At 42.9% G+C, this 23612-nt stretch overlaps 1 protein-coding gene and 1 long non-coding RNA gene across 2 annotated transcripts; one reads left to right on the top strand and one right to left on the bottom strand.

Annotated features, from left to right (window-relative positions):
- Nucleotides 1–58: 58 nt before the first annotated feature.
- On the bottom strand, nucleotides 59–11649 carry CNTD1 (cyclin N-terminal domain containing 1; the record flags this gene model as incomplete). The annotated part of the gene is made up of 7 exons (XM_081344036.1): nucleotides 59–198; nucleotides 344–440; nucleotides 1760–1904; nucleotides 2609–2771; nucleotides 6217–6373; nucleotides 11300–11375; nucleotides 11478–11649. 7 exons carry the CDS (start codon nucleotides 11647–11649, stop codon nucleotides 91–93), a joined length of 918 nt encoding a protein of 305 aa, XP_081200162.1. The 3' UTR covers nucleotides 59–90.
- A 3072-nt stretch (nucleotides 11650–14721) lies between these two features.
- On the top strand, nucleotides 14722–16290 carry LOC308677247. Its single transcript, XR_014028437.1, has 2 exons — nucleotides 14722–15002; nucleotides 15963–16290. It is a non-coding gene; the product is annotated as an uncharacterized lncRNA (long non-coding RNA).
- Nucleotides 16291–23612: the final 7322 nt, after the last annotated feature.

The raw sequence follows: 23612 nt of genomic DNA, 5'->3' as shown, positions 1-23612 counted from the left end.
ATCTGCTTATGAATCCTATGCCTATGTCAGACACTGTATAGTACATTTCTTGATAAGCAGGGTCTTCAGCTTCAGAAGAACAAAGGATTTCTAACAACTATCCACTGTACTACCTATACTATGCTTCAGAATAGCATAGACTGCCTCAGCAATGCTCTGAAGACTGATGCCTGTGGTGCTATTGAGGTAGTCCACAACCTTTCAAAAGAAAGAAAAAAAAGTTTTAGATTGATAAGCTATATCCTATAGCCCTAGGGTTCCTATGGGTAGCAAGCCAAATTTAGGAGAGAAAAAAATCTCTTGATTTAATACATGAATGGACTAAAAGATAAGCTATATGTACCTGATTCCAGTCTTCATGCTTTAGCAGGAAAGAACTTGCACCAATTACTCCTACAGCTAGTAGCATGAGGTCTTCCTTTACAGAAACAAATTTGGCTCTGTGAAATTACAATGACAAAACGATTTATTCCAGCAATAGTAATAATGCTGTACAAAGTTATTTAGATATATCAAAGCAATATGATTAAACAGTTGATTATTTTTAAAGCATTTCTCTTATTACATTCACCCCCTTTTTAATTAAAAGGTATGTTTTGAAGACCTCTGCTTATGATGGCTAAAATGGTTATAACATTAAACTAAAACAGCACATTTCTCACAAGCCCATTGTATTCAGTGGGGCCCACTCTTTGGTAAATAGATATTGCTTACACACCAAAAGAAGGAGCTATTTTTCAACAAAACAACATATTCTGAGATGAGGGTTGCTGCATTAAGACTGACCATCAATACAATAAAACAGATATTTTTCTCTACATTTCTCCTATTAGATTGAATATATTAGGCAACAGTACTGAATCATGCTGTATTTTGCTGGCAGATAACAATGAAGAGGTGAATTTAATGTTTTTATTTCCCAAAAAATAAACATTAACAAAATTCAGTGCTGTGTATAATTAAATAATAGCAAAATGCCAGCAATCCTACCAGCATGAGAAAAAATTGTATTTTTTCCAATTTCAGTGTATTGTGCTAGTGTGTTGGAAATGTAACATTTGGGAATAAAAGGATTTCTTAAGAAAATATGCAAATTTGATAAATCAGTGAAACATTTCTGTAATTACAAAAAATGACCCCAGATTCTAAAAGGTTATTTGAAATGTTAAAAGGCAAGTGAAAGGATCCAAAATGAAAGTTAAAAGTTAACTTTAATGCAGGGGTCCCCAACTTTGGGGGCACTAGGGACGGTTCCGTGGAGAGAAGCTTTTCTGCGGAAATATTTATTCAGTTTAATGACCTTTTAAGCCATTTTTCAATTCTTTTACTTTAGTCTACAATAGCTCATCCCAGTGGTCTCTAAAACAAAGTAATTACCGTATATCCTTCCAGTAACTCCTCCAGGTCATATGCAATAATTTATCATAGGGAATACTTAGGTATATTTAAAGTTCAAAACTATCCCAAGTAAAGGATTTCCTTAAGTTGAGAATTGCCCATATTTAAACATTCTGCAGATGGAAAGATTAATATGATCCAAAGAAAAATCAGAAAGGTGTTCACATAAATGAAGCTAGATTTTATCAGGACAGCACTGTTTACAAACATATCTCTGTTAAAATCTGCTAGTGGAAATCTAATCCAGATTTTCTTGATATATAAAGTTCTTTCTCCATTTGTGCTATATACACAACTTCCAAGTTTTGATTTTCCTTTACAGCACACATTTATTGTTAGCTTGCTTCTTTCCAGAACTTACAGTTGAAGTTCACTTGGTGAGGAGTTTTCTATTGAAGACTTCAGCAAGGTATCATAAATATTGTTCCGCAATAAATATGATAAACTCAATAAATGTTTGCACACTTCATGCAGCTCTTTTGTCAGATGTAAATAGCCATTGTATCCTAGTATGGGGGGAAACCCAAGAATTAAATGTTGCAGGGAAGAGAGTGAGTTTCTATAAGGTGTAAGAATCTGTCTCCTTGATCTTAGTATCTGAGCTATCGATACATTTGGTTCCCCCCGCCTCTTGATTCTGCCTGTTTCAATACTTGTCATTTAGATAGCTCCATATCCAAGGCAGGTCTAGAACTCACCATTTCCTGCTTTCTAGCCTTGTGCCTTAACCACTACACCAAATTGTTTCTCAAATTATAAGAACCCACAAAACGTCATTATATCTGTGATGCCTGTGATGAAGGTTGAGAATGATCACTGATCCACAGCATTTTATTAAAACATTTTGCTTTCTAACCACCAAGAGCAAAAAAACAAAACAAAAAGACAAAGAAATAATAGTATTCCTAAGAACAACAAGGACATGTTGATCATTGGTAACAAGAAGAAAATGTGTGGCCACTGCCTTCCCCTGAGATGTTCTGTAAATTGTCAGTTTATCCTACTTCTCTAGGATGTGACTTAAAAGATTTTTTTTAATAGCAAAAGTTGACTACCTGCTGCCACCTACTGTAGAACCTAAGCAATAAAAAGATTAGCAATTTAAATGTGGCTGCTCAACTAAGAGGGATAGATAAATCAGCATCATTATCAATATTTTTTACTAGCAGGGCAAAGCTGTTTCATAGACTACATTGTTTCCTGGGTTTACCTAAAACTTCTAGGAGAACTTCAACATAGGCAAGCGGAACTGGAACATTGACTTGAAAATGCAGAGCTTCCAAAATAGCTAGTTCTGATTCTAATAATTCTTCTGTAGTATATGAGAAACCCAAAGATTTCAGAAACTTCAGAACCATTTTGTTATTAACAATCTGTGTAAAAGAAATAAGAACATTACATCCAAAATGTCAGTTTTGCTTCACCATAGCGTACTATGTTTTGTTGGAATGGGTTGGGTTGTATATTTTTAAACCAACATGAATCATAATGATACTAATAAGCTGCCCAATTAATTGACATTTTTGTTTACACTGCTAATGGTTTATATTTATTTATATATCAAATTTCTTAACCACCCCATCACCCTCATAGTTGATAGTTCATCACTGTGAAAGCCAACTCTATATACAGTATTTCATATATCTCATTCACTACTAACCCAAGCTATTTATGAATAAATTGCTTAGCAATTTATAACATCTATTTTCATCTTCTGATCAGATTGTCTAGCAAGAAACAATTATATTTTTCCCAAATGCACATGTGCACTTAACTCTTCTTTTTCTCTCATTGAGAAAGTCCACAAGATGGCTCAGAAACAAAAGAAAAAAGAACGAAAGTTATATAATACTGTATTATTTATTATTTATTATTTATTTATTTATTATTTGGATTTGTATACTGCCCCTCTCCCGAAGGACTCGGGGCAGTGTACAGGGCAATTAAAACACTATATACAACACATAATATATAAAAATTAAAATAAATTAAACAAGTAGCCCTGAACAATAAAACACATTCTAAAATTTAAAATTTTAAATCTAAAATCCCAGTCCCTCAGTCCAGGCCGGCAAGTTCAAATAGCCAAGTCTTCAGGTTGCGGCGGAAAGAGCGAAGGTCGGGAGCCATCCGGAGCTCAACAGGGAGCTGATTCCAGAGGGCAGGCGCGCCCACAGAGAATGCTCTCCCCCTGGGGGCCACCAGTCGACATTCCCTGACCGACGGCACCCTGAGGAGGCCCTCTCTGTGGGAGCACACAGGACGATGGGAAGTTAACGCCGGCAAAAGATACTCCCGTAAATAACCCGGACCCATGCCATTTAGGGCTTTATAGGTCATCACCAGCACCTTGAATCTCACCCAGAAGACAACTGGAAGCCAATGCAGCTCGCGGAGCAGAGGTGTTACATGGGAGTATCGGGAGACCCCCATCACAACTCGCGCGGCCTCATTCTGCACCAGCTGGAGCCTCCGAGTGGTATTCAAGGGCAGCCCCATGTAGAGAGTGTTGCAGTAGTCTAAACAGGAGGTCACGAGCTCATGAGTGACTGTGCGTAGGGCATCTCGGTCCAAGTAGGGCCGCAACTGGCGCACCAGGCGAACCTGGGCAAAAGCCCCCCTGGTCACAGCTCCTATATGATCTTCAAAACTGAGCTGTGAATCGAGGACACCCAAGTTGCAAGCCCTATCTACGGGGGGTAACACCTCACCCCCTATAAAGATGGAATAGAATGGACAACCCAAGATGCCAGTATGCACAGCCACTCGGTCTTGTCGGGATTTAGACGAAGTCTGTTTCTCCCCATCCAGACCCTCACCGCCTCCAGGCAATGGGACATCACGGAGAGGACATCACTGGGTTGATCTGGGGTGGAAATAAAAAGCTGGGTATCATCAGCATACTGATGATACCCCACCCCAAAACCACAAATGACCTCACCCAGCGGCTTCATGTAGATGTTGAACAGGAGGGGCGAGAGAACCGACCCCTGAGGAACTCCACAAACGAGAGGCCTCGAGGCCGACCTCTGTCCCCCTGCCAACAGCGACTGCGAACGACCCAGGAGGTAGGAGAACCACTGTAAAACAGTGCCACCCACTCCCAACCCCCTGAGGCGCCGCAGTAGAATACCATGGTCGATGGTATCAAAAGCCGCTGAGAGGTCTAATAGGACTAGGACAGAGGAGCAACCCCTGTCCCGAGCCCGCCAGAGATCATTCACCAGCGCGACCAATGCCGTCTCCGTGCTGTGCCCAGGCCTGAAACCCGATTGGTATGGGTCCAGATAATCAGTTTCCTCCAGGAACAGAGGAAGCTGACGCGCCACCACGCTCTCAACAACCTTCGCCAAAAAACGAAGGTTGGAGACTGGACGATAGTTATTTAAAACAGTCGGGTCCAGGGCAGGCTTTTTGAGGAGGGGTCTCACCACCACCTCCTTCAAGGCAGCGGGGAAGACACCCTCCTTCAAAGAAGCAGTTATTACTACCTGGAACCAGCCTCGTGTCCCCTCCCGAGCTGCAAAAACCAGCTAGGAGGGGCACGGGTCCAATAAACAAGTGGTGGAACTCAGCTTCCCCATGATCCTGTCCACTTCTTCCGGAGTCACAGGATCGAATTCTTCCCAAGTAATATTCCCAAGACCGCTCGATTCCCCATAGTCAGACTCTGCCCAGTCGGAGTCCAAGCCGGCCCGAATCTGAGCGATTTTATCCGCCAGATATTGACTGAATTCCTCGGCATGACCCTGCAGGGGCTCCTCCCTCACCTCCTGATTCAGGAGGGAGAGAGTCACCTCAAATAGGGCAGCCGGGCAATTATATGCGGACGCGATGAGGGCAGCGAAGTAATTAGACTTCGCTGCCTCCATCGCTGCGAGATAAGACCTCGTGAAGGTTCTTAATCGCAATCGATCAGACTCAGACCGGCTGGACCTCCAACAGCTCTCTAGGCTCCGTCTCCGACGCTTCATCTCCTGGAGCTCCACAGAAAACCATGGTGCCCGCCGGGATCTGCGCCGGGTCAGGGGCCGCATGGGAACAATGCGGTCGAGTGCCTCCGTGGCCGCCCTTTCCCAGGCTTCCACTAAGGCATAGACCGGGCTGTGAGCGAAGGTGGCAGGCACAGATCCAAGCACCTCCTGGAACCATTCAGGGTCCATTAGGCGCCTGGGATGGAACCACCTGGTCGGTTCCGTAACCCCGCAACAGGGGAGGGCGAAGCGGAAGGCCAGCCGCAGGAGGTAATGATCGGTCCATGACAGGGGTGTAATAGCTGGAGATCCCCCTCCCAGATCATCAAGCCACCGTCCAGATAGAAAAATAAGATCGAGTGTGTGACCCCCCCCATGAGTCGGGCCCTGAATTACCTGGGTCAGGTCCATGGCCGTCATGGAGGCCATAAACTCCCAAGCCAACCCCGACGAACCTCCCAGGGACGGCAGGTTGAAGTCCCCCAGAACCATAGGTCTGGGGAACTCAACCGCCAACCTAGAGAGGGTGTCAAGGAGCTTGGGCAGGGCTGCTGCTACACAGGTAGGCGAAAGATACGCCAGCAACAAGCTCAACTGAGCCCCAGGGCCAAATCTCAGGAGGAGCGACTCACACCCGAATATCTGAGTAATGGTAGCCTCCCGCGGACACAAGGTCTCCCTTACAACCACCGCAACACCCCCACCCCTTCCCTGAGCCCGAGGCTGGTGAAGCACACGGAAACCTGGTGGGCAAAGTTCAGTCAGAGGGACACCTCCCTCTGGGCCCAACCAGGTCTCAGCAATGCAAGCCAGATTATTCAAGGCAAATCTTGAATCTCCTTACTTTGTAATGAAAGCAAAGCTTGCTGGCAAGTTGAATGCAAGAGACTAAACGCAGCATATATGTGCCCTCCATTTGTACTTTCATTGAGGCCCAACCGCTGTCTTCTTCCTTTCCTGGAGTCAAATTAGAGAACTCTTCTAAAAATTTAAGCATATATCTAAAAATACAAAAACATAAATAACATATCTAGAGAAAAGAACAGGTACGTACTTGAAATTTGCTTTACAGTTTACAAAAACAAATATCAAAACCATGTAACCACACTGATTTTACGGAGCAGAAACTATTCCAAAGATCATGAAACAATGTACGAAACAGGTAGAATAAGCTTTAGGACCTTCACCAGCCCCTCAAGAGTCAAACTGTCTATTAGGTCTTTCCTGAGTTTTCTCATGGTGCAATATGTTCACAATTGGATATTAACTGAGATAACTAAAATGGCACAAAATGTTGTTTAAATACTCCAGACTTATTCTCAGGCAAAGTTTTATTAAAAAAAAGAGCTGGGAAAGAAGTATACAAGGAATGAAAACTCTTGTAATGTAAACTGTATCTGAGATTGTATTTGAGGACTGAATGTATTTTTCGTGATGTCCACAAATTCTGCCTCTGACTGACTTTGGGACTTTGCTACTGAAAGCCGGTCTATCATTAAAGACCTTTGGACTTGTAACTGTAGCTAAGGTATTCCCCTCAAACAATCCTTTGTGATTTTAAAAAGGAAGAGTATATATTTTATTTTATTTATTTATTTTATTAAATTTATATACCGCCCTTTCCCGAAGGACTCAGGGCGGTTTACAGGGTATTTTAAAATCAAACCAATACAAAATACAAAAGTTAAAAGACAATTAAAAAAAGATTAAATTATCCCTAAAAATAAAAACCCCAGTTAAAAATTCTCAGCCTGGGCTGGAGAGCTCAAAGAGGCAGGTCTTCAGGTCCCGGCGGAATGAACGAAGGTCAGGGGCAGTCCTGAGCTCCACGGGCAGCTGGTTCCAGAGGGCAGGCGCACCCACTGAGAAGGCCCTCCCCCTGGGTGTTATCCGCCGGCAATCTTTTACCGGCGGCACCCTGAGAAGACCCTCCCTGTGTGAGCGCACTGGACGAAGGGAACTTGATGCTGACAGCAGGTGTTCCCTCAAATAACCCAGACCCATGCCATTCAGGGCTTTATAGGTCATCACCAGCACCTTGAATCTCACCCAGAGGGCAACCGGAAGCCAATGCAGCTCGCAGAGTAGAGGTGTTACATGGGAGTATCGGGAAACCCCCATCACAACTCGCGCGGCCGCATTCTGCACCAGTTGAAGCCTCCGAGTGGTCCTCAAGGGCAGCCCCATGTAGAGAGCGTTGCAGTAGTCTAAACAGGAGGTCACGAACGCATGAGTGACTGTGCGTAGGGCATCTCGGTCCAGATAGGGTCGCAACTGGTGCACCAGGCGAACCTGGGAAAAAGCCCCCCTGGTCACGGCTACTATATGGTCTTCAAAATTGAGCCGTGAGTCCAGGAGGACGCCCAAGTTGCGAGCCCTATCAATGGGGGGGTAACACCTCACCCCCCATCGTTAAAGATGGAATAGTTTGGTTAACCCGAGATGCCGATATGCACAGCCACTCAGTCTTGGCAGGATTGAGATGAAGCCTGTTTCTCCCCATCCAGACCTGGACCGCCTCCAGGCAACGGGACATCATGGCGAGGGCATCGCTGGGTTGGTTCGGGGTGGAGAAAAAAAGTTGGGTATCATCAGCGTACTGATGATACCTCACCCTGAAACCACGAATGACCTCACCCAGCGGCTTCATGTAGATGTTGAACAGGAGGGGCGAGAGAACCAACCCCTGAGGGACTCCACAAATGAGAGGCCTCGGGGTGGATCTCTGCCCTCCCGTCAACACCGACTGCGAGTGGCCCAGGAGATAGGAGGAGAACCACCGTAAAACGGTGCCTCCCACTCCCAGCCCCCTGAGCCGCAGTAGGATACCATGGTCGATGGTATCGAAAGCCGCTGAGAGATTTAATAGGTCTAGGACAGAGGAGCAACCCCTGTCCCGAGCCCGCCAGAGATCATTCACCAGCGCGACCAATGCCATCTCCGTGCTGTGCCCGGGCCTGAAACCCGATTGGTACGGGTCCAGATAATCAGTTTCCTCCAGGAACAGAGGAAGCTGACGCGCCACCACGCTCTCAACAACCTTCGCCAAAAAGCGAAGGTTGGAGACTGGATGATAGTTATTTAAAACAGCCGGGTCCAGGGCAGGCTTTTTGAGGAGGGGTCTCACCACCACCTCCTTCAAGGCGGCAGGGAAGACACCCTCCTTCAAAGAAGCTGTTATTACTACCTGGAACCAGCCTCGTGTCCCCTCCCGAGCCGCATAAACCAGCCAGGAGGGGCACGGATCCAACAAACAGGTGGTGGAGCTCAGCCTCCCCATGATCCTGTCCACATCATCAGGGGAAACAGGATCAAACTCAGTCCAGATGACATGCTCAAGACCGTCCGATTCCTCCACGTCAGACTCCGCCCAGTCAGAGTCCAAGCCGGCCCAGATCTGAGCGATTTTGTCCGTCAGATGATGACTAAACTCCTCGGCCCGTCCCTGTAAAGGATCCTCCCTCACCTCCTGGTTAAGAAGGGAGCGAGTCACCCTAAACAGGGCGGCCAGGCGATTATCTGCGGACACGATGAGGGCGGCGAAGTAATTAGCCCTCGCCTTCCTCATCACAGCAAGATAAGACCTTATAAAGGTTCTTAGCTGCAATCGGTCAGATTTGGAACGGCTGGACCTCCAACCGCTCTCTAGACCGTCTCCGACGCTTCATCTCCCGGAGCTCCGCAGAAAACCATGGAACCCAACGGGATCTGCGCCGGGTCAGAGGTCACAAGGGTACAACACAGTTGAGTGCCTCAGTGGCCACCTTTTCCCAGGCATCAACCAAGGCATCAACTGGGCTGTGAGTGAGGGCGATGGGTATAGACCCAAGCGCCATCTGGAACCGTTCAGGGTCCATTAGGCACCTGGGGCGGAACCATCTAGTTGGTTCCGCCGCCCAGCAGCGGGGGGTGCATAACGGAAGACCAGCCACAGGAGATGATGGTCGGACCATGACAGGGGGGTAACAACCGGTAAACCCCTTCCCAAATCATCCAACCACTGTCCAGACAGGAACACCAGGTCGAGAGTGTGTCCCCCCACATGAGTCGGGCCTTGAATTACCTGGGTCAGGTCCATGGCTGTCATGGAAGCCATGAACTCCCGGGCTAGCTCCGATGACCCTCCCAGTGAAGGCAGGTTGAAGTCACCCAGCACTATGAGCTTGGGGAACTCCACCGCCAACCCTGAGAGGGTGTCGAGCAGCTCGGGCAGAGCTGTTGCCACACAGCTGGGCACCAGGTATGTAAGCAACAAGCTCATCTGAACCCGAGAACCACATCTCAGGAGGAGGGACTCACTCCTGCCAATCTGGACAATGGTGGTCTCCCGCAGGCATAAAGTCTCCCTGATAACCACCGCCACCCCGCCGCCCCTACCCTGAGCCCGTGGCTGGTGTAGCACACGGAAACCTGGGGGGCATAACTCGATCAGAGGGACCCCTCCCTCTGAGCCCAACCAGGTTTCTGTAATGCATTTTAGTTTTTTTTATTTATAGGTTAATGCTTTGACTTGGCTGTTCTAACTACATCAACAAAGCAATAAAAGTATAAGTTACAGGAAATAAAACCTTAACCTTAAGCGTCTCAGGGGATTGGGAGTGGGAGGCACGGTTCTTCAGTGGTTCTCCTATCTCATGGGACGTTCGCAGTCGGTATTGGCAGGGGGGGCAGAGGTCGAGCTCGAGGCCTCTCACTTGTGGAGTTCCTCAGGGGTCGGTCCTCTTGCCTCTCCTGTTCAACATCTACATGAAACCGCTGGGTGAGATCATTCGTGGTTTTGGAGTTGGGTATCATCAGTATGCTGATGATACCCAGCTTTTTATTTCGACCCCAAACCACCTCAGTGATGCCCTCGATGTGATGTCCTGTTGCCTGGAAGCAGTTCGGGTCTGGATGGGGAGGAACAGGCTTCAACTCAACCCTGACAAGACTGAGTGGTTGTGCGTACCGGCATCTCGGGATATTCAGAACATTCCATCTCTTTCTATGGTGGGTGAGTTATTACCCCCCGTAGATAGGGCTCGCAACTTGGGAGTCCTCCTAGATTCACAGCTTTCTTTGGAAGACCACATAATAGCTGTGACTAGGGGAGCCTTTGCCCAGGTTCGCCTGGTGCGCCAATTGCGGCCCTATCTAGACCGGGATGCCCTGCGTACGGTCACTCATGTGCTCGTGACCTCTCGTTTAGACTACTGCAATGCTCTCTACACGGGGCTGCCCTTGAGGACCACTCGGAGGCTCCAACTGGTACAGAATGCAGCTGCGAGAGTTGTGTTGGGAGTCTCCCGATACTCCCATGTTACACCTCTGCTCCGTGAGCTGCATTGGCTCCCAGTTGTCCTCCGGGTGAGATTCAAGGTGCTGGTAATGGTTTTCAAAGCCCTACATGGCATGGGTCCGGAGTACCTTAGGAATCACCTGCTACCGGCGTCAACTTCCCTCCGCCCAGTGCGCTCCCACAGAGAGGGTCTCCTAAGGGTGCCGCCGTTTGGAGAATGCCATCTGGTGGCTCCCAGGGGGAGGGCGTTCTCTGTGGGCATGCCTGACCTATGGAACCGTTTACCAGTTGAGCTCCGGATGGCTCCCGACCTTTGCTCCTTCCGACGTGACCTAAAAACCTATCTGTTTGAGCAATCCGCTCTGGTCTGACAGGTTTTGTTTTAATTATTGTTTTAATGTAACTTATCTTCTGCATTTGGGCATTAGGGTTTAATTTGTTTTCAATTTCTGTATTTGTGCATTTTGATATTTATGTCACTGTTCACCGCCCTGAGTCCTTGGGGAGAAGGGCGGTATACAAATCAAATAAAATAAATAAATAAATACTTAGAGGGAAATCCCACAAAAGGAATATTGTTTACTCTGCGGTAAGCATATAAACTAATAGTTCTCTCCTAATAACTGTCAAAGAGAAAATAAAGAAATACCTTTCAAATATCTCTATTGCTTGATACGTGGCTGATTCACTTAGATTCCACTTCCCAGCTAAAAGAAAAACAAATTCTGACAGAGACACAAGAGAAAACGATCATAGTTAGAAGCTCTTCTAAAATGTCTTTCAGAATTTCATCTCAGTTTAGAGAACCTGTTAAGGCCAATTTTTACCTACTATCTGTGTGTCTTTGAAGCAGCCTGCCTCATCGCACAGCTCACTCAAATACCGCTCATTCTCCATAGCCATGTGAAGGAAAGTATCTTGGATAATTCCAGGGGTCACTACTCCAAAGATAGGTTCTGAATACTGGTATCGGGCTGATACCTGTACAGGTAAGCCCATCCTAACAGTATTGTTAATACTCTGAAAAAATAGTAATTTATTATTAAACAATAATTGATTGCTTCCAAAAGTTCCTTCCAACTGTTAATAAGAAATATAACGATGGTTAAAACAGATTATAGTGGCATCTATCATATTAAGATCTTATATACTGATATTTTTATGTTAATGCTGTTTGTTTAAACTGCTTAGATTTAACAGTATTGAAGTGGCATAAAAGCATCAAAAATAAAAACAATTCAATATAAACTTTATGAAAGGCCCAAGAAGGTAATTTAGAAATGAAAAGATAAAACTAGTCTTTGAAGTTCCAGTTGCTAAAATTCCTAAATGCATCTATGACTGAAGATTAATTGATGGGTGAAAAAGAAGAAAAGGGCACCCTGGGTACCGAAGCAGTACCATGATATGGTTAAATGTCTATGGAGATTCTCAGTCATTCAGGTCATAGTTATCCCAAAGGTGCTTTTTTCACGAGGCAACTGGACTTTTTTGTTTTATTTTGAAGATGTTTTGCTGGTCATCCAAGAAGCTTCTTCAGCTCTGACTAGATCACAGCTGTCAAACTCGCTGTCACATGATATGTCGTGACGTATCGTGACTTTTTTCACATTGCCGGAGCTAGGGTGGGCGCGGCCTCCACATGATGCAACTGGCCTGTGGGCTGGCAGTTTGATGCACCTAGATGGTGGGGAATAGAAGGATTTATATTCCTTGCAGACAGCTGCTCATTTGCATTTTTTTAAAGAAAAAGGTTTATCTGTGTCCTCAGGGTCACCTGAGTAGCGCAAATGGGTGTGGAGCCTTCTTAGAACTGCAAAATGGACTGTGTTGTAGACAGGAGATAGATGATGTTGGATCCCTCCCCCTTTGTTGAGAGAGGGCTGTTCAATTCAAACCCGTAGTTCTCTCTGTCCAAAATGTGGACTTGGCTGTTTTCAAGAGTGGCCTTTTGTCTTTTAAATGCAGATGGATTGCTGAATCTTGTCCTAATGGGTTCCTTTTATGCTGTGCCATGAGTTTATGAAGTGGTTGTTTTGTTTCCCCAATGTACAGATCTGCACATGGCTCACTGCATTATACTGCATATACCAGTTTGTGTCTGGGTGATTTAACCGTGGGATGGACAAGCTTCTGCCTTAGTGTATTCATGGGTTTGAAGTGTGCACTTGTATTGGCTGAAGATCCTCTTGAGCTTTTCCGATATTCCTACAATGTATGGAATGACAATGTTGTTTTGTTTATTGTTTTCTTCTTTGTTATGAAAGAGCTCCTGCTGAGTCCTTTCTGGGATTTGTTGAAGGCCCACTTGGGATAGCCACACATTCTGAGGGCTTCCTTGATGTGTTTTAGTTCTTTTTCTTTCCCATCTTTGCTAGCAGGCAGACCTTCAGCTCTGAGGTGTAGGGTTCTGATAACTCCCATTTTGTGCTCCATTGGATGGTGAAAATCAAAATGTAAGTATTGATCAATGTGTGGGGGTTTTCTGTAAACTTCAATATTAAGGCTTCTGTCTTCTTTAATGTATATTACACAGTCCAGGGAGGCCAGACTATTTTTCTTAACACCTTCCCCTGTGAATTTGATGTATCTATCGACAGAGCTGATGTGTTTGGTGTTTGCTTCCAATTCCTGTGTTTTCATTTTGACCCAAGTATCATCCACATATCTATACCAGTGAGTGGGTGGAATTCCTGTGAAGGAGTTTAGGGCTTTGGTTTCTACCTCTTCCATATAGAGATTGGCTACAATGGGGGACACAGGTGAACCCATGGTGCAGCCGTGTTTCTGTCTGTAGAAACCTTCATTGTTTCCAGAACCTGCATCCCAGAACCTGAAAACACGAGAGGCCTTACCCTGAATGTCAGGGGGCGATGGCTATCAGCATTGATCAGAGAGTAAAGTAGGGGAAACCCTCACCCCCTAGAGGCTATGGAGGTGGTGGCTAAAATGTAAATGGGAGCAGCAGCCATAATGGGGATCCTGCAAGGAGATCCAGGGGGAATGCCCGAGACTAGGCAATGGCGTGGCTCAGCAAAAATGCAAGGCATCCTGCCAGGTGCGAAGTTTGACGGAGACTCTCAATAGCTTGGGTTCTTCCTAACTCATGTCCTTACCTACATGCAAGAGTCATACTTTTCTGAGAGGATAGCTAAGGCAGGACCTTACACATGTGCAAATCTGTACATTGGGGAAACAAAACAACCACTTCATAAACATATTGCATAACATAGGAGAACAAACCCATTAGGACAAGATTCAGCAATCCATCTGCATTTAAAAGACAAAAGGCCACTCTTTTGAAAACAGCCAAGTCCACCTTTTGGACAGAGAACTTCTGGTTTGAAAGAGGGGTCAAAGAGGCCATCTATGCCAAAACTGAACAGCCCTCTCTCAACAGAGGGGGAGGGATACAATATCATCTATCTCCTGTCTACAATATAGTCCATTCTGCAGTTCCAAGAAGGCTCCACACCCATTTGCACTACTCAGGTGACCCTGAGGACATAGATAACCTCCAAATGGGCCCAACGATCCTCTGAAAGAATGCAAATGACCAGCTCTCTGCAAGGAGTATAAATCCTTCCATTCCCATCCAGTCAGAGCTGACAAGCAAAACCTCTTCAAAGAAAAACAAGAAAGTCCAGTGAAAAACCACCTTTGGGATCACGATATGGCTAGTAATATATTTCATATAAGCCTATCTTTAGAAAATTAACAACAACCTTATTTAAAAAGTCCCTCTTTGTTTAAGGGGACAACAGGAAATACGTTCAGAATTGTACCATTAAATTGCTAAACTCAATTAGAACGTGTAGACATAGAGTATATTAAATACCTAGTCAAGGAAAGAAAAACTATGCTTCTCCAAGTTTTTAACCTTCGCTTTGAAGGGCAGAAAAAAGATACATAATTAATTTAAGGTTAAACTCTTCAATTCCTCACCTATCATACCGTGTCATAAAGTTTATATGTTACTCCTCCCCTTTTACTTAGCGTTTGCCCTCACCAAAGATGGCAAAAAAAGTGTAACCGCCCCAGTAACTGTCGGGTTCTTTTTTAAAATGGCTGACGTCGTAATAAGCGTAGGTCACAGCCCTCACTAAAAATGGCTGCGCAGGCCTCACTGTCTTTTGGAGTTGATATCTACTTTCTTGCCAAGGTCCTGGGAAAGATGTCGGCGCCGCAACAAGGAGAGGAGTTTTCGCGCGTGCCGCCAATGAATGCCAAGGCTCAAAGGATGGCACCCGTTGGATTTAACCCAGGGCCAGGCATGGGGATGGTTCGGCGAGGGATGAACGCTCGCAACAACGCCATAGCTCTCGGGCTAGGAGTTGCCGCCGCAGGAATCTGTATCCTTTGGTAATCTGAGCGTCATGGCTGTCCGAAAGGGAAAAGCGTGTTGTGGGCCAGTTCCGTTGTTTGCGTCCCTGGGCTTTAGTAATCTTTTCTTGTTCTTGCGAGTCTCCGTAAGTCCACAGAAGCAGGTTTAAAATCAGGGGCGAGAGCGGAAATTCAGATGTTTTCTATTGTATGGCAAGCAGAACCTTGCGCCCTGCAGACCTACTAGACATGGAATGTTTGTTATTCTAGTTCTCTCCCTGATTTTATGAGGTGTGGGGGGGATCAAGATTGCCCTATTTTGCCTTAGTTTTATTCTTGCAGTTACAACAACGCAAGAAATGACTGGCTGACGATTACTCTTCCAGTGCCCTGGTCCAGGTTCTCAAAAGCCAAAACTTATTCACTATACCATCTGAAACTGAAATTTAGCAAGTTTGGGAGACGCCAGATTTTTTTCACAGTGAGTTGCATGAAACAGGAAGTTTCCTTGTATGTTTTTGTTCATAGCTATTGGGAATCAAAATGCATTGCTCCTAGCAACATTCCAACCTATTTCCTGGATCCAGATGGCTGAGAGTTTTGAGCTAGAATTTGCAGGTATCGAGATATTTTTCTGCCTGTTCAAGGTTATAAGAGGGGTTTTGAAATGTAAGCATTTATTTAACCACATTTTTGTGGTCCTTTCTCCAGAATATGGGGCCCATCATTTGTTCATGCAGAATGAGGTGGACATTGTGTTTCTTTGTTAAAGCACTTCTGACATTTTTTTTTCTAGGAGAGGTAAATTTTGAAAGACAAATGGTATTATCTTTCTTAATTTCTCCAGACTTTTCCTTTGCATCCAGTTTAGCGCAGAGATAGTGTCATGGTGTAATGCCTCTTGATTGGTGGTGGAAATGACTGAGTTTTATTTAGTAGGGGCTAGTAACATGCATAATGTAATCTTTTTCCTGAGCTTTCATGTGCAGATGCCTACACCATGTATGCTTTCTCCCAAGATGTCTTGCTGAATGAAGTAGAAACAGAGGCTGAAATCATCCGAGCACAGGCAGCAAAGACCTCATCAGATTGAGGTTGAAAAAACTGAAGAATTACCCATTTTAGATGTTGAAAGTCAACATTCTTCTTTGTGCACTGAGATTAATTGAGGATAAGTTATACAACTACTCTAAGGACAACACCCTGCATTTCAAATTGTTCACTGATAACATATATTGCCATGTCTAAGCTATAAAAGCTATTTAACCCTTTTATCTGCTTTGTGAAACTCCAATAAACAAACTCAGTGGAGGATAATTGTGTGTGAGAAGTTGTTTTAGGGTAGAACTCCAAACTGCCTGAGGAAGAAGGCTCAGAAGTTTTCTGGTCTGAGTTATGTTTTAAAATACATTTTCTATCTGAAAGAAGATAATGATTTATTTTCCAGTAGTATAGGTGAACTCTTTGTGCTCCTCATATACATGTAATTTACCAGGGTATCAGTCTTTATCAACATATATTTATTAGAACTATAAACTTCAAAGGGGTATTTTATTTTCTTGGTGCTTTGGCGAAGAATACTCCTTCAAAGATGTTTATGAAGTAAATGACTCCTACTGTCATACCTTTGGTTTATATTCTGTAGTTCCCTCCACCCACCTCCCTCAGCTAGAACAAACACAAAATGCCTCAATAAGGTTACCAATGTTGCCTCCACAGTGCAAAACACTGTTAACCAGGTCAAATTCTAAATTCCTTATGAAGACCAAACATTTATAAACATGACAGGAAGCAAAACTGTAATAAGAATCTTGTTCAAAGGATTGATTTTTAAATATTTTAAAAATTCTTACTTGGAATTGTAGGCTTTGAATATATCTTTGAAGACTATTGGCCTAAAACATACGTTACAATTATATTTGAATTGTTCTTTTTTCAGCAGCTGACTGTGTAACTTTTTAATCATTTTTTAAAACTTTAAATCTTTAAAAATTGGTAATTAATAGCAAAGAAATAAATATTTTATTAGCTGTCCTGAAACTCTCACCACCCATCTTAAGTAATCTGTTTAGAGTATGAAAGGTAGATACAAAGATATGGAATAGATACAAAGCCAGATTGTGCCCAGAAAAACTTCTGTGGATATCAGCACAAAAAGTATTTTATTGATGAGAAATAATAGGCAAAACACAAACGGTTAATTTACTGCAAGATACTAAAGTTTTGTCAATTCTAAAATGAAACCAAGAGAAGAACTGATAGCAGAAGGATATAATAGTAATTCTCTTATTTACAATTATTAGAAAAGTATGTAAGAAATTATGATTTTGAACACTGATTAATTTGAAATAGAATTCTGTACAAATATGAACATGTAATTACTGAAATGTATAAACATTTACTGAAATTTGAAACAAAAAGAGAATGTATGATAAAGGTGGACAGAGGTGTGTGGCAAGCCCCACTCTCTTGACCTTTCAGAAAGTTATGAAAATGTAACCCTGGCCTTGCTTGGGATGCACAGAACAGCATGCAGCCTTAGGGCTGGTTAGCACCCTGAAAGCCTTCCCTGCTTTTTAATTAATTTTTAACATTGATTTTTATTCATCCTTGCCTCTTACATTTTGTATAGTTTTTATGTTTTAATATTTTATCTGTACACTGCTTCAGTGACTGTGAAGGAGATGGGTACTTTCAACGTTTTTGGTTATAATATCTAGATGGAAGCTATTCACAACTTCACAATCCCTTTCCTAATCAATGCCCGTATTGGACCCAATCGTCTTGATTAGAAGGTGGTTTTTTTTTTAACCAAAATCTGAATTTATTACATTTTTTATACCGAATTGCATGCCAATTTAATCCTTGCCTCTAAATGTTTGCTGCAATCTACAGTCTCTTTGATTGAATCATCTAAAATTATAAATAATATATAATAAATAAATAAATTATATCAATTCATTGAAAGTTAAATTAAAAATACTATCCTTTGGAAATGTTCTATTTAAAACTAGTTATTGTTAAGACTTCTTTTCATTGAAACGTTTTTTTTGTGCTTTGATAATTCTATTAAAATACCTCATCATGTAGACAGTTTGCTCAGGATGATTTTGAAAGTTATAAACAGTGTCTACCGAATCCCACATTATACATATATTTGTTGTTACTTTAGATGAGTAAGCCAATTTAACTTTCCAGAAAATTTGTCTTGTAATGTTAGATTAACTGGTCTATATTTCCTTGTTCTCTTCTTAACCCCCAAAAGATAAGACATCTTTTTTAAAAAGATGTCTTCTAGCACAGAGGTTGCACTTGAGATTACAGTATGTTAGGCTTGAAAACAGACTAAAACCAGCTTGTTTAATTATCCAACTGCCCAACTATTAATTTGATTTATTCTTTTAATGAGTTTAATATTAAATCAATATTGAAGGATCCTAAAAATATATATATTTGCATCCATTATTGTTGCTTTAAATTCTTTTTGTTGTTTAACTACCAAAAGGAAATATAGGCACTCCCTTACTTACGAACTTTTGAGTTACAAACTTTTACCAATACAAACCAGTCCATGACTCCAGCCTTGAAGATTCTAGAAAACAGGTTAGTTTATGGCATGCTGTGAGCCTCCCATCAAGAAGGTGGCAGTACCCCACTCTTGAGCAGGAGCATGTTTGGTAGGCTCACTGAGCCTTGACTGAGCGGAGCAGGGATGGGCATGAACATGCCTGAAACAGGTTCCAAACACCCCAGGAGAGAAGAGAATTGCTGAAGCATTAAAAAGTTGTCTCAACCTGAATGCTGACACAGGAGGAGGGTCTTATCAGAGAAGAAAAATTGTGTGCATTCTTGGAGAGACTTGCGGCATGAGAATGGGCCTTGGAGCTGGGAGTCTTCCACTCCTGGGAAGCTCCCACTAAATGTGCTCCTGCTTATCCCTGTGGAGAATTAAATGGTGTGGGCTACCTACCATTGTTTGTATGGTCAAGACCAAACAGTGTGCACCTCACCCTTTTGCTTATGGGTTTTGCTGGTTACCTTGCTGGCAGCAATTCCCCAGTGAGGGTCCCAGTGGCCTGTGGGATGACTGGCTTGCCCTCACTCCAGTGCTGAAGTCTGAGCAAGTCAGTGAGCAGTACGAGAAAGCTAAGATGCTCGCTGTTCCTTAAAGGGCATTAAGAGTTAGGGTTAGTTTGCAATCAGTCAGGTGAAGAAGAAATGTAACAACATTTTTTAATACTTGGATGAACTTGTGAAAAAGGCACTTAGCAATAGCCTCTTGGAACACAATCTGTTCATAAGTTCGGGACTGTAGTTTTTTCTGTAATAGCTACCATGATATTCATTAAGGGGTTCTGGCTACTTGGACTTAAAGGTACTTTGCTTACCCTCAGCCTATTTAGGATTTAGCAAGAGCATATACGGGATCACAATTCTATAAATGTAGAACAAAAAACAGGCAAGTCTCTTAAAATGTAGCCTTTTCAGTTCAGATTTGAAGATTGATCCTCATGATAGCTTAGGCTAGTAAGGTCAACCAAGGTATGACTAATATATAATTTCTATTGAAAATCTCCAGGGAAGTAGTACAATGTTTAAATAAGATAATTCTATTATCACACATAATTAGTGCTAGCATACTAATATTTTTCCGATATTACAAATACGTTAGTCACATTTAATTTTTAACAGCCTTGCAAATCATATTAAAATACTTCGGAGCATCAAAAGTAACAATATTTAATAAAGCTCAGAACATCTGAAAGCCCCTTTTCAAAGAAAGTGACTTCAGGAAGTGGGATTTCAGGGGTAGGTATGGCAAATGAAAGATGGCTCTGCCAAAGCAGAGCCAAAGATCTTTGCCAAAGGAATTGGTAAGTTGATTCCTTGGAATTTCTCTGGATAAAGAGAGCATGCCACAGTTACTAAGTGAATCACTGCATTTATTAAATTAGTAAAAAGAGCCTTGGTGGAGCAGTGGGCTAATGCCTCCTTAAGTAACACCAGCTGCCTGCAATTAGTGCAGGTTCGCATCCCACCAGGCTCAAGGTTGACTCAGCCTTCCATCTTTCCGAGGTAGGTAAAATGAGGACCCAGATTGTTGGGGGCAATTAAGCTGACTTTGTAATAATGCCGCTTGGGGTGTGTGTGAAAGCCCTAATAAGCAGGCATATACATAGAATGAAGGCTACTGCTAAGCTTGTAAGCCGCCCTGAGTCTTCGGAGAAGGGCGGGATATAAATGGAATTAAAATAAAAAAAAATAAAAAATAAAAACATGGTTGTTAAGTGAAACTGCTTCCCACTAACCTTGTCAAAAGGTTGCAAAAGGTGATCATGTGACCCTAGGACACAACAACCCATCATAAATATGAGTCAGTTGCAAAGTGTCCAAATTTTGATCACATTTATTTATTTTATTTTATTTTATTAGATTTATATACCGCCCTTTCCCGAAGGACTCAGGGCGGTTTACAGGGCATTTTAAAATCACATCAATACAAAATACAAAAGTTAAAAGACAATTAAAAAGATTAAATTATCCCTGAAAATAGAACCCCAGTTAAAATTCTCAGCCTGGGCCAGAGAGCTCAAAGAGCCAAGTCTTCAGGTCCCGGCGGAATGAACGCAGGTCAGGGGCAGTCCTGAGCTCCACGGGCAGCTGGTTCCAGAGGGCAGGTGCACCCACAGAGAAGGCCCTCCCCCTGGGTGTTATCTGCCAGCAATCTTTTACCGGCGGCACCCTGAGAAGACCCACCCTGTGCGAGCACACTGGACGAGGGGAACTTGATGCTGGCAGCAGGTGTTCCCTCAAATATCCCAGACCCAAGCCATTTAGGGCTTTATAGGTCATTACCAGCACCTTGAATCTCAGCCGGAGGGCAACCGGAAGCCAATGCAGCTCACGGAGTAGAGGTGTTCATGGGAGTATCGGGAAACCCCCATCACAACTCGCGCGGCCGCATTCTGCACCAGTTGAAGCCTCCGAGTGGTCCTCAAGGGCAGCCCCATGTAGAGAGCGTTGCAGTAGTCTAAACGGGAGGTCACGAGCGCATGAGTGACTGTGCGTAGGGCATCTCGGTCCAGGTAGGGTCGCAACTGGCGCACCAGGCGAACCTGGGCAAAAGCCCCCCTGGTCACGGCTCCTATGTGATCTTCGAAATTGAGCCGTGAGTCCAGGAGGACACCCAAGTTGTGAGCCCTATCAACGGGGGGTAACACCTCACCCCCCATCGTTAAAGGTGGAATAGTTTGGTTAGCCCGAGATGCCGATACGAAAAGCCACTCAGTCTTGGCAGGATTGAGACGAAGCCTGTTTCTCCCCATCCAGACCTGGACCGCCTACAGGCAACGGGACATCACATGACCATGAAGGTGCTGCAACAATCCTAAATTTGGAAAAGTATGGGAAATGGTCTTATGTCACTTTTTCTAGTGCCATTTTAACATCAAATAGTCACTAAACAAAGGGTTGTGAGTCAAGGACTACCTGTATGTTCAAAATATATTATTGAAGAAACATCAGATGTAGAACAAATGTTATTTGACAAGATAACAGATGGTATCAAAAGGTTGGCCCCCAACCTTTTGGACACCAGGAACCGGTTCCGTGGGAAAAGATTTTTCCGAGGACTGGAAGGGGTGTGACTTTGTGCACAGCCTGCATCCCATGCAAGCGCAGATGGGGGCTTCACTCATTTGCGTGGCCCTTTTCTGATGCACTACAGACCAGTGCCAGTCCCCAGATGGGGGTTGGGGACTCTTGATTTAGAAAGATTTCACTGATTCTACAAAAGAAATTAAAGTGTGAAATTTAAAAGGGAAATGCAAATGACAAACCAAGAGAATGACTTACCGGTAGATAATTTTTCCCACCTAGAGTTTCAGAAAAGGTAGGGTGGAATGTATCTATGAAGAGGAGGGGAGGGGTTGGATTACAGAAAAGCAGCAGATTCCTTCGAAGGAGGGAACACCTTTGAAGAAGGGGGGGGCAAGACAAGAAACATCCACCACAGAGCTGGATTGTGGGAAGAGGAAATGATTTAGGATAGCCAGCCTCTAGAATCTCCCAAGATATACCGTATCCATCAGTTTAGGGTAGGTTTACTCTGGCAAAAATCTGCCTATACAGTGTAAGCAAATAAAGAATTGAACTTTGGCCGTTTTGTTTTGTGTTGTTTTGGGGCTAGGCCTGGCAAGGTTTGAAAATCTTGTGTGATGGGACAAAGAAGAAATGAAGAGAAATCAAATCCTACAATATTTGAACAAACTAAAGATTAAGACTGTTAGAAGTAAAAGGAAGGAATATAAAGATGGATTTCTTTGAAACAATTAAAATAAGATACATTGTTACTTCTAGCTATCCTTTATGGATTTTCTGGTGAAACTGGGACTGAAAAGATCATGCTTTATGGAATAGATAACAGAGGGATATCTTGGTTATATTTTTGCAAGATCCAAAAAACAATATAGAATATTTGCTGAGATAATTAATTGTTTAGAATATTAGTGGTGTTTAAAATAAACAGAAAACAACAATGCTTATTAGGAATATGACCTCTCAGGACTATGATATATTGATTTAAAAATCTGGTTTTAAGGTTGAGAAAAAGGTGAAATATTTGGGGGTTATATTGACAAATACAAACAAAATTGTTTCAAAATAACTATGTGCCTCTTTGGAATGATATCAAAAGGGATTTATTAAGATGGGATAAATTGCATTTATCATTGTGGGATAGAATTTCTGTAATTAAGATGAATGTTTTATCAAAGGTGTTTCAGATGTTACCAATACTTGCAACTGATACTCCTTTTAAACAATGGCAGAGGGATATTTCAAAGTTCATATGGCAAGGGAAAAAACCAAGAACTAGATATAAACTTTTGCAAGATGCTAAGGAGGAGGTTTGGGTCTGATGGATTTGAAATTGTATTTTGATGTTGCTGTTTGGTCTGGCTAAAAGAGTGGATAAACTTCCAAAATATTTAAAAGGTCATGAATTAAGATTTAGCTGGCATGGTCACCAATTGTATGACAAAGTAAAGTAAATATTCATTTTAATAACCATTTTGTTAGGCATGCCACCCTAAGAGTTTGGAATAAATATATAACAAGTCTTTCTGTAAAGTTGCCTCTCTGTATGTTGCCCCAGAGAGGCAGCTTTTTTAAGAAAAGAAATGGTGGTAAAGCCAGACTGGTGGACTTATGCTCAAATAATATCTTTTAACTTTGGTGATTGTATTCTTAAGTCTAAGGAGGAGTTAGAATCAGAAGAAAGTGATTGCAATTGGTTTACATATTTACAATTGAAAGATTTAAAGCAGAAAAAGAGTTATGGGTTTGATTTGTGAAAAACAAACTGGAAATCCTACTGTGCGGTAGTCATGAATATATTATTGCTAAATTTTACAAATTGTTATTGAATTTGAATTTGGAGAATGAACGTGTAAAGCACTGCATGATTCAGTGGGCAAGGAATTTTGGATATAATGTCATGCTTGAACAATGAGAAAATGTGGACGAAAAGTTTAAAATTTATATTAAATTATAAATTAAAAGAAAATTGTTATAAGATGTATTGTTGGTATTTAACACCAGATAAGTTGTCAAGAAAGTATAAAGTTATTTCATATGAA

This window comes from Vipera berus, assembly GCF_964194415.1.
Source record: "Vipera berus genome assembly, chromosome: Z".
NCBI classification, from domain to species: domain Eukaryota; kingdom Metazoa; phylum Chordata; class Lepidosauria; order Squamata; family Viperidae; genus Vipera; species Vipera berus.
This window is presented reverse-complemented; position numbering and strand designations above follow the sequence as displayed.